This window comes from Chrysemys picta, chromosome 6 (assembly GCF_011386835.1).
Source record: "Chrysemys picta bellii isolate R12L10 chromosome 6, ASM1138683v2, whole genome shotgun sequence".
NCBI lineage: Eukaryota > Metazoa > Chordata > Testudines > Emydidae > Chrysemys > Chrysemys picta.
Window position 1 is genome coordinate 63,806,401 of NC_088796.1, and position 18,307 is coordinate 63,824,707.

The 18,307-nt window shown below is 39.7% G+C and overlaps 1 protein-coding gene across 2 annotated transcripts in view; it reads right to left on the minus strand.

Moving 5' to 3' along the window:
- Positions 1 to 6,129: 6,129 nt before the first annotated feature.
- SLCO4C1 (solute carrier organic anion transporter family member 4C1) overlaps positions 6,130 to 18,307 on the minus strand; it is a 100,567-nt gene continuing 88,389 nt past the window's right edge. For both annotated transcript variants that reach the window (XM_065550249.1, XM_065550250.1), the window contains 4 exons: positions 18,118 to 18,305; positions 13,388 to 13,452; positions 10,757 to 10,894; positions 6,130 to 7,521 (listed from right to left, as the gene is read on the minus strand). In XM_065550249.1, coding sequence (XP_065406321.1) covers positions 7,397 to 7,521; positions 10,757 to 10,894; positions 13,388 to 13,452; positions 18,118 to 18,305 — 516 coding nt within the window. In that variant the 3' untranslated portion in view covers positions 6,130 to 7,396. The remainder of the gene's footprint in view (positions 7,522 to 10,756; positions 10,895 to 13,387; positions 13,453 to 18,117; positions 18,306 to 18,307) is intronic.

The window sequence follows — 18,307 nt, forward strand, 5'->3', positions numbered from 1 at the left end:
CAGCGTGAAGCCCCCCCATCCTTTTCTCTGTGATGATCATTTTAACCCTTCCCCAGCCGTGTGGCTCGTATCAGGGAAGATCCCTCCTAGCCAAATGCAAACAGCTCAGCGTCAATGCCCCCCCTCGCCCCCACCACTTGGCTAACTGTGGGGAGGATTTCTTTTCAGCCACAGGCAAACAGCCCAGTAGGAACGGCCACCTATGAATGTCGTGGTAAAATGTCCTACCATGGAGGACGGAATAAGGCTGCTCTCCCTAGAAACCTTCTGCAAAGGTTTTTGAGTACTTCCAGGAGAGCTTCAGGAGATATCCCTGGAGGATTTCTGCTCCATCCCCAGACACGTTAACAGACTTTTCCAGTAGCTGTACTGGCCACAAATGCATCCCAAGTCCTCAGGGCAAGTGAATCATTAAAAAATGCTTGCTTTTAAACCATGTTTTATATTTACAAAAAGGTAGACTCACCAGAGGTCCCTTCTATGGCTTCATGGTCCAGGATACCGCCTTGGGAGGGTTGGGAGGGTATTTCAGTCAGGGTGAGAAAAAGATCCTGGCTGTCAGGAAGAATGGTGTGCTGTGTGCTCTCCTCAACCACCTCCTCCTCCTCATCTTCCCTGTCAGCAAAATCCTCAGGCATGGCAACTGAGAGTACCCCATCATCGGAGTCCACGGACAGGGGCGGGGTAGTGGTGGCAGCCGCCCCTAGAATTGCCTGCAGCTCAGTGTAGAAGCGGCATGTCTGCGGCTCTGTCCCGGAGCACCCGTTTGATTCTTTGGCTTTCTGGTATGCTTGTCTCAGCTCCTTAAGTTTCACACGGCACTGTGTTGAGTCCCTGTTGTGGCCTCTGTCCATCATGGCCTTGGAGATTTTTTCAAATGTTTTGGCATTCCGTCTTTTGGAACAGAGTTCTGATAGCACGGATTCATCTCCCCATACAGCAATCAGATCCAGTACCTCCCGTACGGTCCATGCTGGAGCTCTTTTGTGATTCTGGGACTGCATGGTCACCTGTACTGATGAGCTCTACATGGTCACCTGTGCTGATCAGCTCTCCACACTGGGCAAACAGGAAATGAAATTCAAAAGTTCGTGGGGCTTTTCCTATCTACCTGGCCAGTGCATCCAAGTTCAGATTGCTGTCCAGAACGGTCACAATGGTGCACTGTGGGATAGCTCCCGGAGGCCAATACCATCAAATTGCATCTACACTAACCCTAATTCGAACTGGAAATGTCGATTTCAGTGCTACTCCCCTCATCGGGGAGGAGTACAGAAATTGATTTTAAGAGCCCTTTATGTCGACAAAAATGGCTTCGTTGTGTGGACGGGTGCAGGGTTAATTCGATTTAACGCTGCTAAATTTGACCTAAACTCATAGTGTAGACCAGGCCTAATAGACTCATCTTCTTCCAGAATTATTTTACTTGGGATCAAAAAAATCTTCCATCTACCCCAGCTCTGCCAGCCCCAAGCATCTGGGTCCCTCTAATCTTGCCTTCTCCTTTTTAAATCTCTTCTTCCAAGATTGGCATGCCTCACAGGTGTGGCAGCATGGGGATACTTGAGTTCAAAGTTGCTCCTTTCCCCCTTTTTCACTGTTGCGGGGTTTGTACATCCTGTCACAACTTGCTTCCTTACTGACGCTTTGTCAGTCACTAATTATGGATTTTTAGCATCCACATCAATGTTGAAGGGGCTGATCCTGCCCAGGTTTTTGACCTGTATAAACTCATGAAGTTAAAACTGCTGAAAGAGTCACCATTCTGATCCAAGGTCAGAAGGGACCATTGTGATCATTTTGTGCGACCTTTAGTATAACAGCCATAGAACTTCCCCAAAACTATTCCTAGGACATATCTTTTAGGAAAATGTCCAAGCTTGATTTAAAAATGGCTAGTGATGGAAAATCCACCATAACGCTTGGTTAATTGTTCCAATGGTTAATTATTCACTGTTAAAAATGTATGCCTTATTTCCAGTCTGAATTTGTCTAGCTTGAATGTCCAACCACTGGATTGTTATACCTTTTCTCTATTAGATTGAAGAGCCTATTACTAAATATTTGTTCCTCATGTAGATATTTAGACTGTAATCAAGTCACCCCTTAATCTTCTCTTTGTTAAGATACACTCAAGGAGCTCAATCTATTCAACATAAAGCATGTTTTCTAATAGTTTAATCATTCTTGTGGTTCTTCTCTGAAACCTCTCCAATTTATCAATATCCTTCTATGAACAATCAATACCTCTCAAACACCCCAAGCCTATACTGCCCAAAATCTCTCTGGGTATTCAACTAAGTGCATGACTGTTTACTGCAACGGAAGCAGGAGTGGCTAGCATTTCCATTAGCTCTGAAGAGCCAACACAGCTAACTTTCTACTTATGTGTATTCAGAGGTCTGAGTCAGAAGACCACTTTCCAAGATAAAATGCTACAGAACTTTGTTTGGTTTGTTTTTTTTCTGTTTGATTTTTTTCTGCAAATAATTAAAATGTAAGAATTTCCCCCCATACTGTAGATATCGCAACCATTTAAAATTCCTGATGGTGGCGCCCTATCCCACAAATTGAACAAGAGACTTTACAAGTACTTCCAAGTTTATTTCTCAGTTTTACTGTCCTTTCTAGTGTAACTTTGGATGCCAAACAAACACCATAAAAATGGAACATAATATTTAAAAAAATATCCAGCTGGTGTCCACAATGATATTAAGTAATTTCAGCGGGTACCAACTTGCATTTCTGTAATAGATTAAGTTCTATCTATTGTACAAAACAGTTTAGATTGGCTTTTGCAAGACCAAAAGGGTTTTTTTAAGTGATAAGAAGCCATAAAAGGTAAAATCTCCACTGATTTTAATGAGGTTTTTCTTGAGCTAAGAGTGCAGAATTGTATACTGTAAAGTACAAATTTATTTTCTGCTTTAGGGAAAGGAAAAACATTCTTTGTCCAAGACAGTGCTTACTTCACTGGAAAATACTATATGCATCAAGAACTATTTCAGATGGTCTGTGCAGAATTTTAAGATGTCAGCTTGGAGAAATTATAACTGCAGATTTTTTAAGCAAATTTTGGACAATTTTTGAGAGCCCCTAGAAACAAAAATATATCTACAGATAGTATAGATTTTTATTTTATTAAGCAATCTTATGTCAAGAATCCACAAATCAAAAATTACGGGCCTTTCAGAGTTCCAGATACCAAAAAAAAAATAGTAGTTTTTGGCAGATTTCACCTTTCTTAGGGATCAAAGCATTTTAACCCAAAACACTATACATCAAGCAGCTTTTATAAGCCACACAAGTGTGTCAATTGTATGACATATGGTACGATTAGGAAGTTCTGTCTGTAACACTTCCAAAATGGTGGATGATGTGATTAAATTGAATCATGAAATTACTGTCACGGAAAGCATATGTGTATGTAGATCCACCGTGCATTCGCAGGGTTGTGTCATGTCTCTGCCAGGCCATAGACAAGGATGAGTGAACAGCACTTATTGTTCCTCTCTCCATTCAAAGTAAACACCTGGGGACAATGGGTTCACTCTAGATGGGAGAAGACACTTTCTCCTCTTGTCTGAAGGTGGGGGGAGGAGTAATGGAAAGTTACCTAGAGCAGAAGAAACGAAGCAGGTGACCCCAGCAGACTCTACAAAGGGACTCATAGGGAGGAACTGGGGAAGAGAGGCTTTTGCACCAGATTATGATGAGAGAGACTGCTGCAGTAGCAGGGTAGGAAAGGGGGGGGGAGGACTCTGCCTGCCTGGCTGATGGAACACAGAGGGTTCCCCCAAGGACTCCCAAGTGAAGGGTGAGCTGGTGAGGAACTTTATACTTAGGATGTTTTGTATAGCTTTGTGTGATCTTTAATTTCCTGTGCTTTACATGATTAAATACAACAGAGCATTAAGATGTTAGATGGGAAAAGTGCATGGGTGTTGATTGCTTCAGAACTACTGCATGCTTCAGGGAGCTAAACTGTAAGCCAGAAGTCTTACACTTTTGGGATAGTGTTCTGGTAGAGGGGTGTGTTTGTGTACTGGGGAATCTGAAGGGTTAGCACTGCGCCCAGTGGGGATATGCAGTTTGACAGCAGGCTCCAACACTCGGAGGATGGGGTTGCCAGAAAAAAGATCTGTGCAATGAGTATGTGCTGAGGGTCCCTGAGATTAGAGCAGTGCCTGGACTCTGTTCAGGCACCAGGAGCTTGAAACACCCAGAGCACAGAGGTTTGCATTTCCTTCATAGCAATCCTAGTGGGTTACCAGGAGGGGATGCTTACTAACATCTGTGATGTGTTAAAATTGAAATTTCATGTTCAATTAATCTAAAATGTATATTAGGTGACTTGTAGCACAGATAGCAAGACACAGGGTAATCCAAAGAGTTTACAATCTACATTTAGATACCACACATAAAATCATAGTGGAAAAAATGGGGAAAGGGTAGATGGGAGTTACAGCAAGACATAAAAGAATGAATCAGCTCAAACAATGGATCATCCCTCCCTCACAAAAACACACAGAAAAGGTCTTAGCAGGAAAGCATCACTGATTTGGAGTGCTAACTTTAGTCACTTCGAGAAGTGTGGAGCTGTAACTATGTAAGTGGGTCAGTGTAAAGTTACCTAGAACTGGCCAGGAAAGCCAAGATCAAAGAGAAAAGCACAGCTAAACCCAGGGGATCTCATGGAGTTTGGGTCTCCATGCTACTTCAGGCACTACTGCAGAACTGGAGGACTGCTGCTCATTTTGTCCTCTGTAGTGCATGTGCACTGCCTCTGGTTGATCACATGATGTACTGGGAACTTATTGCAACTTATGATGACATATTCAACAAGCTATACAGCTTTGAGAGTAAAGAGTCTTTGTGCATCTGCAGTACAACTCCTTCCTTCTCCGCCTGGGGAACTCATCCCAATGGCAACTGAAGGTGCAGGCAGCTCCCTCAGAAGGGGAACATAAGGTACAATTCACTTTCTCCTCTATGCCTCATAGAATCATAGAAATGTAGAACTGGAAGGGACCTTGATAAGTTATCTAGTCCAGCCACCTGCGCTTTTGTCCTTTAGTTATTGTTAATTCCTTGAATTGCCATGCCCCCAATTGCGCTAAGCAGTATGCACATCCATAGTAAGAATCAGTTCATGCCCCCAAAGAGCTCACAGCTTAAATAAACAGGACATACAGGAAGGAGAGAGGTAGCATTATCCCTATTTTACTGATGGCACAGAGAAATTCAGTGACTTGCCCAAAGTCACTCAGGCAGTCCATAGCAGAGTTGGGAATTGAACTTGAGACCCAGTCCAATGCCTTAACCACAAGCATATCCCTTCCTCTCCCTTTTCTATTCAGAATTAGTTTTGTTCCTTCACACATTATGTGCAAGGGAACACAGGGACCATATGTGATCACACTGATAATTATGCACATCAAAAAGTTATGTAAACATTATCCTATGGGCAAGTATTAGACCAAAAACACTCTCTCATCACCCAATGAAGACATTGGACACTTGTGGCCTATAAATGGGGTGGAGGGTATCTTCGCCACATCCTGGTTGCTGTGTTTATTTTATGTTAACAGAATAGTCTAACAAAAAACAGAAGATCCACCATGAGACCCTCTATCTTAGATTCCAGACTCTGTTTCTACGTCTTTTAGAGCTGCAGTTAGAAGGAAGAGATAGTCCAAAGCAGAGAATTATGCTTTCCAGCCATCTGAGCTACAGTCCTTAGTTGTGGATGCCTGGCTAGTCCCAGGTTACATGGTTACTCAGTGGCAGGTTAATAGGATCCATCTGCCAAACAAACCCTCTTGTTTACCGACTAGTAGTGGTCCTTGATAAAGGCCTATAAGAAAGGGTAAGTGGGTTTCTTTCCCCAGGATCCAGCACAGGGTGGCAGGAGCTGTTGACACAAAAGGGTTCCTCCTCTGAATCCCAAAGGCTCAGTCAGTGTACCCATCATAGTACCAGGACACAGAACGCACACAGACACACATGGGTTAGGTAGAAGGTGAAGATGTAATTCATTATTGGTACTTCAAAGTGAAGCAGAAGCTTTGAAGCCAACCCACACAGCAAATAACATCTCATATGCATTAAAAACAAAACAGCATTATATACCAGATTTAAAAATAGATTTATTTCACCGTAGTTAAACAATATTTAAATCGAATAGATTTGCATGTATTAAAATGTTTAACTCTAAAAAATTATTGTTTACTAAGACATGTACACCTTATTTTAAGTTTTCTACAGATACACACCCTATTATTTTAAAGGTTTACTCAAGGTTGCAAGACCCCAACTGGATGTACTTTTTTCTATCAATGTGTTTGCATAGTCTTTCATTGTGCATTTGTATTCAGCAAAAATAATTAAACCCCTTTTTTAGAAAATAATTAGTGCAGAGCACTTAGGAGTAACCTCAAAATAATGAGCTAGCACACATCTAACAAGTAAAACATTTTAGGAAAACAGATTTTATTTTCAAAATTTCCAGAGTGTATATCATGAGAAATGAAGCTTTCTAAAAAAAATATAACAAGAATATTTGACATCATCCTGTTGGATATTGTCTGAATTCAAATACTAAGGCACCCAGTTGAACAAACATTTATTAATTACAAGTTTGTTAGTTTTCCTATAATGAAAACTACTCTTTGCTTTTTTTCCCTACAAATATATTTAAGATTACAAAAAGTTATCACAATTTAAACTTTTAACCTAACTTGTTCAAAATAGATTGAGAAAACAGAAGTGCTTGGTTTTTTCTATTTGTTCCTACTCAAGAAACTATAGTATAAATAAATTTACATCAATCAAATCTTAAATGTTGTTTAGTAGCCCAAAACATTGATACATGTTATTCCTGCCAGTTTAAAGTAAACATTGACAGCTCCCTTTAATACACCCATTTACTATTTTGTTGTCCTAAAGTCTGTCTTCTTAAGGTGTACGGTTGCCTTTATAGGCAGTAACAATTATTCATGTTTTTTTGGTATTCCAGTTCGGCTTTTATGTCATCTTTCTTGTGTTCTACTGATAATATTGCAATTTGCTTAACTCAATGAATTACAAGACATTTCCTATATTTACAGTATTTTTGATTGGATATATAGAAAATTAAAAATAAAAGCGTTAATAACCCAATTTCTTTCCTATGATATCTAAAGGTACATTGTTGAAATATAAAATTTCCTGAGTTTGAATTAATGTTACACAAAATATCCACAAATATTTAAGATCATTTAAAGCTGTTTAAGAACTAAATCATGCTCAGATAATGCTGCACTTGCAACATGAAGCTGTCACACAGCTTATCTTTCAGTAGCTGTGTATATTCTTCTTGGTTTCTTTTAAAGTTCCTGGTTTTCTCATAACAGTTTTACATGTGAACAGCAGACACCATTTCAGCATCCTTTTGCAAAGTTGCAGAATTGTCCGGTGGGGGTTTATATAAGCAGAATGCAGTGATAATAAAAAGGATAGTGATGACTTTACAAGCTGCACCTTTATATGAAGAAAAGTGAACTTGTTTATTGTTGAAGATCAACTTTCAATACATATAGTTAATGTTAATTGCCAGAGTTTGTGAAAGCCTTACATTCAACTTGATGGCAACTCTCTGTCTGTCATGCCATAACTTTTAAACATCCCATTTGCTCAATTTCAAAATTATCTAGACATCTATGACTACAAAACTATTGATTTGGGGGGGGGGGGGAAACAGACAACCAAAAGGGGGGAAATGGGGAGACATATGGAGACCCTGTCATCTGTTTAGCACAGCCCCAGCTTCAAACACCTCTGCAACTGTCTACAGATCGAACACCTGGCCCGCAACACCCGTTAATTCCTATAACAATACCTGTCTCATCACGGTTCATCCTCCCAATAGAGTTTAACACTTGGATGACTTATCTCCCAAACAAATAATAATGGGGGATGAGTGGGATATAGAGCCTCTGACACAGAGGAATGTAAGGGGAAATTCAGGGATGTAATGATCTCTTGATGAGTGCAATGAGTTTGGCCTACAGAAACTATAAATGTGTGACCCCATAGTTCGTAAGAGTGCCACAAAGGTATAAAGCAAAGAACTAAAAATATTTACTTCTAAGTTAAAAGTCTTACTGTAAACTTGGCTCAAAACTATAGCTCCATACTATGGTACCCATTAATGGCAGAAAGCATGCTTATTCACAAAGCTAATCAAAAGTCCCCTAAAAACAGCAGGAGTCTTTCCATTGACTTCCAGGAGCCTTGGATCAGGTCCCTCATCTGCCCTTTGGTCCTCGTTTGCTGTGAGAACTTTAATACTCATTAGAATTCTGTTCTTCTCCTCCACTCCAGGCTGTTCAAGACAATAAAATAATCTTCCCTTCTTTCTTTAACTACAGTGCCCCTGATTATGTCCATTCATTGGCTTCCTGTCACCTGCTGCACTGTACTGAAACTCTTCATCCTCACTTAAGGTGTTCTAAATAATCTTCCTGAATACACATCCTTCTCTCAAGTACACTCTTCACAGTTCTTTTGACTTCCTGCTCACCATGTTTTCCAATTCTTAGCTTCATGTCCTCATTCATCAAGTGTCCTCTATATCCTCCCTCAATTCCCTCCTTAAAGGTGATGTGCAAAGGGAAAACTATTGCGTCTGTGCTCTTTTTCTTTCCTCACTCCTCCTGATGTACAATGTAATCCAGATCTCAATCCAAATCGTGAAGCAGAGAGCTTCAAATATTAGGAGAGTTATGGGTCACACAAAGTTGGCCAGCTATTCAGTAGAGAAACTTTTCTAACTTGTTTAGAGATCAAAACTAACTTTAACTGGCCCACTCTCCCCTGGTACCAGTACTGTCAAGTCAGGCTTTATGTTTCTCCACTTTTTAGAAAACCTGTTTTATACATAAAGCTAACTTTAGAAGCAATGGCATCTGATCAATTAGGGGAAAAAAATCTAATTTATATTAATCTTTGCAGACAACTTTTCTAACAAAAAAAAATCCACATATGACACATTGGAAAAAAGCACCTGGATAGGGAAATTATCCCAAAGGAATGAGGTTTGATCTGGAAAAGAGGACCAGCAACCTCAGTTTGTAGCACAAAAAAATAAAATTTCTTTAAAATACTGTTTCATGGTACCTCACACCAGTCAGGTTAAAAAATATAGATAGACTGAATAGGGATAAATGTCTAAGAAATTATGGCGAAAGAGATTTTATGCATCTATAGTGGGCATGTCCATTCATTAGAGAGTCCTGGGATACAATCCATAATCAAATATCAAACGTTGGATATTTATTACCAAATGATCTGTTAGTACTCTTCCTGGGGCTCTCTAGTGGGAATGGTCACACTAGAAGAAATGAAGAATTATTCTGCCATCTGCTAGTAGCTGGTTGGCTATTGGTATCATCTCATTGGAAAAGAAAAACAGTCGAACCATAGAGGAATGGCTTAAAGAAATGGGAGGTGGAAGTCATGGAAACACATACATTAACACACTAGTCATATACCCAGCAAAATAGACAGAGAACTGATAGATACTTAGATATTTGGTTACTTTTTATTCAATACTCAAAGTATATTCACCTGCCCCAAAAAAACCACATACCTTTTTATTTTTTACTTAACATTTGATAGATATGCCTGATCTAAATGTCATAATGATGGTAATACCTTGTTAAATAGAAAGATCTGATGTTTAAAGAGACATTATAAAGACAAGAGCTAGCTGTTGTAATTATTGTTTTGTTTCTGTTATTTATATGGCAAGGATTTGTAAACTTGATAAACTTCCTAAATAAAATCAATAGCTTAAAAAGATAATGCTTGAAAGGTATTTGTTAAAGCTGTTGGGGAGGGCTTGGTTGTTTTTTGGTTGTTTTGGGGGGTTGTTTTTGTTTTTTTGTTTTGTTTAATTTTCAAACATTGGTAGCTAAACTTAAACACCTAAATAGGTTGCCTCATTGCCAAAGGGGATGGTCACCTGCAGCTATCATTGAAGTCAAAAGGTACCTGAGTACCTTTAAAATAATCAGATGAAAAGCTTATTAATTGAGAGGGGAAATTATTTTTAGTCAGAATCTTCGAAGGTCTATTTTTGTTCTTCTTTGGAACTCTCATTCAACTGCAATGCTAAACTAACACTGGGGAGAAAATATGTATTTGTTAAAAGTTTAATTATAACTACAGGGTGAGAAAATGCCAATATTTATCTGAGACCTCTAAAAATCTTCCAGCCAAACTAGGGAAGTCAGCAAGAGGAACTCCCCTCCTGCCTCAAAAAAACAGGGGAAAGGTGGAGGGCAACCACACAAATCCCACTATATTTCAGGCTCTTGTTCATCTATAAGGAAGCTATAAAGGGCACAAGCCACCTAAGAAAAAAAGAAATTTCAGGTTACCTTTAAAAACCTAACTCTTCAAACGATCCCTCCTTGTTTCTTTCAATTGTCAAGAGTCCCCACACACTTCCTACCAAACTGTGGTCCTGTGTCTTGCCTGGTTTTTGACTGTCATGTCTTATTTAAATAGTAGTTCCTTCAGAAGAGGGAACTTATCTTATCTATTTGCAAAGTGCTGAGTACAATGTAAACTTATTAAATAGTCTTATTAGGCTATTTTCTTACTCCTCAATTGTCATCTGGCAGTGAAATTCAAAATAGCTATGCCTTTTGCTATTAAAGATTTTAACACTCATTTGTGTTATGTACATATCAAATATGCAGTCACTTACTTATACCAATCAGCATGTAGGCCATTTTTGAGTTGTCGTAGACCCAGCAGGCTCCTTTAATGTCACATTTATTAACATCCCACAGAGTACAGGTACTGTCTATTGCCACACCAAACAAAATTGGTCCAGGAATAGTGCCTAGAAGAGATACAAGTGTACAAAGATAATTGAAAGAGTCTTAACTGAATCAACAGAATTCATAGAGTGAGAGGCCAGGTGGGTCAGGTTCATGATTGAAGCATCAAGTTTTGTGTAGCTAGATTATAGAACCAGACATTCAAATCTCATCAGCTTGTTTTAGCCCTTTATCCTTCTGAGATACAGAGAGGACCATGCAACTTGCTGTATGTTGTTGCAAAGAACACTTTAAAAACTAAGGTGCCATCTGCTCCATATGAATGCTAAAGATACTATAGTACTTTTTATAGGAACAGGAGTTTGCCCTAGTGTCCTGGATCAATATTTACTCTCTTTCCCATTGCAGTATTGTGTGCTCATTTGTTGTCACCTCCCACCCACGAGGTGGCTATATGTTAGGAATCCAATATGTACAATTTTTAAGCCCTTTCAGGTATTTCAGTCATTATGTAAATTAGTATTTCAATTATACAATCAATCCTGACAGTGCTCATGTAGAAACATAAGCTATCCCCTTACACATGATAGAAAAATCTATTCCAAAACCCCTGTCCACCTCTAAGTGACGACAAACAGTACAATATGTAACTGAACACTGTGTCATCACACATGTACTGTCACTCCAGTTCCAAACGACCTGGTGTACTGATCTTAAGAAATGCAGCTCAGTAAACAGTTACCTGGTGGCCAGGGGGAAAAAAGCTCTCAATTCCTTGGTGCTATTTTTACCAGCCGTCTCAGTTCTACAACATCTTTTCACTCCCCTTTTCTCTGAGAGGCACAGGTTTTTTGGGGGGAAAAAACTTCCTTGGCTAACAGTCTATTAGATGGTATTAAAGATAATAATAATTGTCTTTTGGGGGGATGGGGGGGAAGAAAAGTTAGCTGAGCTGGGCTGGAGCTGTTGTTGTGGCTGTTAAATTCTTATTTTGTCTTATTCTAGGTACCATTTCGCATTTAGCTAGAGCTGGTAGCAGTAGTGATGTTATCTGGGGGGTGTTTTGGAAGGGGCTGGTCTGGTCAGAACATCTCTTGAGCCCAGAATGATGAAGGCCCTGGATCCTAGGAGACATTGGGCACGGCAGCCTGATGATGAAGCTTGCTCGAGTAGTCAGTTTTTCTCCCTAAAATCTCTCTCTCTCTCTTTTTTTAAAAGACTCCTCATTATTTTATCCATCAAATAGAACTAGTTTCCAACACACCAATTTTGGTTCATTAATTCCCAGTCCCACATTGTCTTGTTTACCCGGCATGATTTTAACACAGTCCTTGAATTATATTACTAGGTCTTTTTGTTTGCACTAATTTATTTTTTCCATCTCCCTTTTGAAACTTTTCCCATCAACATTAATTTGAAAGACTGTGACACTTTATGAACTTTCACTTACTTTTTACAGCTGAGCTTATAATTAAAGTAAATTTGTAGGCTCAATTATTACAACAGGCCCTGTGTACAACATCGCATGGTAAGAGGCTATGCCTCCATGTCTTGTGCAGGGTAGGGCTCCCCACATCTTATCTCTCCTACCTCCAGTGTGGATGAGGTAAATGGGTTGGGACATTAGCTTCCTGCCAGGGTCCCCATGCAAGCCTGGAGTGTAGGGGAGTAATGCACTCATACCCACCCTCAGCATTGTAGAACTTGAGGCCATTAGTTAACTTCCATACTGGAATGGCCTTGCTAGTACTTGGAGAGGTTCTTTGCTGTGTAATAGTTTTTAAAAGTTGCATCCTCCACATTTAACCATACTCTGGCATGTGTGTCTCACTGTTTCTGCATCCGCATCAATTACCCCCAAAAATAATTTAATAAAGAAAATAGAAAGTCAGCAAAAACTATTTAAAAGGGGTTTGGAAATGAATGACTAAATTATGCAGATTATCAGTCTGCCAGACTTCTAAAATGTACATTCGTACCCATTAGAAGTAAGGACACAAAACACTGCAGCAGGTTTCATATATTCATTACCATTTTATATGTAACGTCTAAAGTGCTGTCATTTTCATCAGTGTTAAATTATATAATAAAAATGTGGCTAAAGGAACTCAATATCATCAAGTGAAGTTGATGAACCACAGATTTTTGATTGGTGGAGTCTTAAAAGCCGTGACATTTTTCAAAGAATGGAGTTGCATTTTTTTGGGAGGAGGGGGGTTGCTTTTGTTAAGAGGATGCAAGTTTAAATATTCTTCTTCTGCAATTGGGATTTGTTTCCTTTGGCATACCCGTTTAGCCTCTTTGCACAACTATTTATAGAGAAGACAGCATTAATGCTAAAAACAAGTAAAGTACAACATTTGAATTCCTATAATGAATTCTAAGCTTTTTCGAGATTGAGTTTGGCCTAATCTTTCAGACAGAGAGACTGCAGCAAATTCATTCATACACATTTTCTTTAAAATTAATCAGTCTGGGTATTTGAAAAGGAAGTCTTCCAATTAGACATTTTATGCTGGGACAGGTATTTAAGCAAAAGATAATAAATGTCATACCTACTAATCGTAGAAACACTGACTGCACTCCCAGAGCAAATGAACGCTGTTTATCTGGCACACACCTGCAAACAAAATTGCAGTTTAAGGGCTTTATCAAATGTAAATTTAACTTAAACTGATGTTTTTCATCTTGTTTTTTTGGTAAGTTACACTTGGACTTTTGAAAAATGACATTATCTGTTAATACTTTGGTCTGTATATGGAGTCTAAGCAACCTAAAAAACTTTAAATGGAATTTACTTGACAGAAGAGACAAAAATCAACTTCCATAATATATCATTATGCATTATATACTATACTAGTTTTCTGCAATAAAGCACAGACAGCTTTGGCAGGAGAAATCATCATAGTCTTTTTCCCAATGTGTTTACACAAGATAATCAAAGTAAGGGATTCAGTTCAAGATCACGCACATTACTTATGTCTTGGTTAATCATTATGAAGTGGAGATGTGGTAGGGGACTATGCTTAAATACATAGTATAGGGTTTTTTTTTAATACTTTGGACCAAATGTATAATCAGCAGATATTGCACTTATTTGTAGATTTTGTCTTGCATCAGCATATTGCATTACATAAGGTAACACAGCAAGCATAATAAATAAACCATTTTGGTTGAACCTTACTGCTAACAGTCCAGCATCCCAGTAAAATCTATGCCACTGATAATTGAAAGGGATAGGCTTTGAGCAATCTCAAGTAATTTTTGAGAAGCATGATAACACAAACACAAAATATTGCTTTCCCATTATTCTCCCCAATCCAAACACAGCTGCCCTTTCTCTGCCTCCAGACTAACACAATCAAATTGTCAATGCAACTCCCATGTGTGGACTCACGCTGGAGCACCAAGAACAGAAGGTCAGTGCAATGAAGCATGATCATGCAGTACAGTGCAGTGTGTTAACCCACTATCTCAGCTTTACAATAGTACTTTTTCTGGTATATGAAGTTATTCTATAAATTAATGTGCTTTTCAAGTAACTTGTGAGCTTTAAATAGTAAAAATGTTAATGCACTGTTTCTAAATTTGGCCATGAGGCTTTACAAGTTGTAGAACAGGGATGCAATTATCATGCTCTGAATGTTATGACTTTTATTAACATCCATATTGTAGCTCTGCATGGGTGAACAGCTGCTTTAACAAGTTATTAATGAGTCTCATTTCAATGGGAAGGTAAGCCCCACACATTTCTAGGTCTACATATTAATTTGGAATCTAGTGAGTCTCTAGCAGAGTGTGTTCAGGATCAAAGACCATCAGAGTTTCAGAGACTGGCAAGACAACCAAGTTGTGGTTAACATGCACCTACCTTTCTTAGAATTTTATACTGCCACTCATCATCATAGAATCAGAGCAGCTTCCACATAAAAATCAATAGCAACAGCAAAGTCCTCAGAAGATTTCTAGGAATCTTTAGCACCTCTCCCTTTATGGGGTCAGGAGTCTGCTTGGAGTAGGGGAGGAAGAGTGTGTGTATGGCAGGGATTTGGGAACAAGAGGGATATTCAAATTGTGAGTGTCACTTATGGTGGAAGTCTTTCTCAAAAGAGGAAGGCTTTGAAATGTGGGCCCAATTTAGTTCAAAATCATACGCTCCATCACCTTATAGCTGGTGCTCATGAGGGAAATTGGCCTATAACTAGAAGAGTCATCTGCAGATTTTCCAGGCTTTAGGAGTGCTTCTCTCCACAAGCAGCAAATTTCACCAGTCTCCAGGATGTTGGTGAAATGTTGCGTCAGCCAATTCCATGCCACTGAACTCAGGAACTTGTGGTAGATGCCATCTTTTCCCTCTACTTTTCCCAGTTTCATGGCTGAAATGACCAGATCAATCTCCTTACTTGTGAATAGTCCAGACCATTGGGACAATGAAGCACATGTGAACAACACCTGCTAGAGTTGAGGACTTGTCTGCGATACTGTTTATCCACTGGCTGTTTTGATGTCCACAAAAGTTTAGCAGCAATGGCATTGACTTTCAACTGCGACTTAGTGACACGTGTGGGATTTGCAGCCCCCAGGTGTCTCAACAGATTCCAGGCATGTCTGCTTGAGCCACAGTTTCAGTCTTGCTACATCCAGTAATACCAGGAGAGATTTTCCAATTTCTGGGTCGCTACACTCATCATATTTGCAGAAGAGATCTTGGATCTCTGCAGTCCAGCAAGGAGTATATGAAAGTGTTTCTCAAACTTTTTGATATCAGGGACCAGCTTGCTGCCTTCCTAAACTATATCAGGGTAATCTAGGGGACCAGCACTGATCCAGGGACCAGTTGCTGAGAAACATTGGTGTACGATGACCTGTGTCCATGGGAGTTATTCTTCTTTGCAGGGGTGATTAGGTGCATAGTAAAATGGTCAAAAGTCTTCAGCATTGGGGGAATGTATCATCTTTAGAGATGAACATCAGGTCAGGGCAGGATCCTATGCTCCATCTTGCAGAGTGGAAAGTGACATACCATTTCACATCAAAAAGGTGGAGCATATCATTTGCCGATGCCCAATGTGTCAGTTCTTCGCCTGCAGTGTTTGCTGCATAGATCCTGTGCAGTTGGCAGAGCTGATGTATATATGTTAAGGACAGTAAGCTTACCAATGTACATAGAGATTCTAGTTGTTTCTTTGTACTCTGTAGGAGGTAGGACCAAATATTCATTGATCTCCTGCTTTATGTAGATTGCCAACCCATATTTTGGGTGGTAATTGCTGGCTATAAGTTTATACTGTTGATGTTATAGCAATGGGCTTTTTACTTCACTTGCAACATGGGTCTCCTGGAGGGTGAGGATGTTGGTGTTGCTCATCTTCAGCACTTTCTCCAGGAAGCCGCACATGGACCGTAAAAGGCCTTCAACATTCAATGGGCAGATCTCTCCCCCAGGTTCAATCTGCCTAGTACATTGGCCCTGAAGCGGTAGGTGTATTTTGTTCGTCTTTTGACTGGGAGGTTGACAATCAATGTTTGGTCACCAATTTGATGACATTAGTCATGGTTTCTCACTTAAAAGGGTGGACAGCATGAATATCATCATCTTCCACTCCATCTTATCAATGAAGTATTTTGGCAGCTCTTCGAAGTGGTTGATGCTTGGGTCTGGTGTCTGAGTTATGCAATCTGGGTTGATTAGCTGATTCAATATGAGAAATAGTTCTGCTGGCTCCAATTCTGCCCTGCTGATTGAAGAGGAGAAGGCTCATTTTGCCTCCTTTATGTCAGTGGTGAAGTTTGATACAGTTTGTGTGCTAGCAGAGGGCTTCAGAGTGTCTTTTGTACCACTGGTACTCTAACTTTCCACCTATGCACTTCACTGGCAGTAGTTAACCTTTGAAGCAGAGTATTCTTCTTGGTCAGTGTGGGAAGGAGGAGGAGAGGCCAAAGCATTGATGGTAAAGGACAACAGATGATCGTACTGTTGTAAAAACTCATCAGCACCTTGGCTTTGTATTTAGGTTACTTGTTCTAAGGAGATTTGAAAACTTAGGGAGTTCAGGAGTCTTTGGGGGCAAATCAGTTTTGATTGCTCTTTATCCAGATGGGAAGAAAGGAAGGCAGGCAGGCTTTGATCTCTGCCTGGAAGAGGTCATGATCAGCTCAGGAGAGTGGTATGTTGGTGATATCTCCAATTGCAGTCCTAGCTGGAAGACAGGATTCAACATACATACCGCATATGGCAACATATATAGGTCAGAGACTACCTGAAAGAATCTGATGGGTTCTGTATAGGTCATGAGATTAAGGTACTACCATATCATTGAGATTGTCCATGTGAAAGTTGAGATAATTGAAGACAAGTAATCTGGGGATTCCAATACCATCCTGGGCCACGTATCTGAGAGTTCATCAGGAAGTTGTTGAGGTTTTCACCTGGAGGTCTGTAAACCAATATAATTCCCAAATTCCTTTTGTCCTTTTGCCTCACAGACCACATGAATGCACTTTTTGTTTCTGGGTATGGAATGTCTTCAGTATCAGAGGCTGGAGGGTAACTGGATTGTTACTCCACTTTCGCTTATCTGGTGCATTCTGGATACTGTCTTGGCTTGTAACATCATACACATGAGAAGATTAGCTGTGTTAAGATAGGGTTGGGGTGGCACTGAACCATGTCTCAGTGATGCAGGCAAGGCCAGGTGCTTCATCAAAAATGAGATTATGGATGGTGTAAGGATAAACAGACTTTAGCTTTCCGCTCTCTTATTGATAGAGTGTGATCTGCCCCTTTAAAAAGGAATAGTGTGCTACAAGTAGTGCCACCAAGTGGAAAGGAAACTATTTCTATTTTTATAAAGGAAAAAGTGTTGTGAAACAGTAGAGAATCTACAGATGACAGTAATCTCTTCATCTAATGTTCAAAAGGCTTAGCCTGCTTAAAACTGGTTATACACTACACGGTGATTATTAGAGTCTAGGGAGTAGCAGACAGGGGTGCAAAGCACTCCTTACACATTTTGATTATAGAGCGGATCCTGTATAAAAAGAATAAAAACTATTTAAAATCTTTATTTTGCAAGTTGTCAGAATAGTTACTTTCCTTGCCACTGAGAGCAACAACGTAGGTAAGGTAATATCTTTTATTGGATCAACTTCTTTGGTGGAAGGTACAACCTTTTGAGCTACACAGAGCTCTTCTTCAGGTCTGGGGAAGGAAATATTCCATGCTAAGTTTATACTCTGCTGTGGAGCCAGGAATATGTTCTTGAAAAGTATAAAAACCAAATACCTGAAGATGGCCACAGTAGTTGGAGTAACAGCCATAAAAGTGAAAACAACAGCAAAAAAGAAAAAGCCCAGGAATAGAGGCAAGAACGTGCATTGTGTTCGGCATTTCCCAGCCAGAGCCTCAAAAGGGACCTCTTCTGAGTCAGGTAATCTTTTTGGCATCCCAATACAGGAACAGTTTTGGTAAGTCT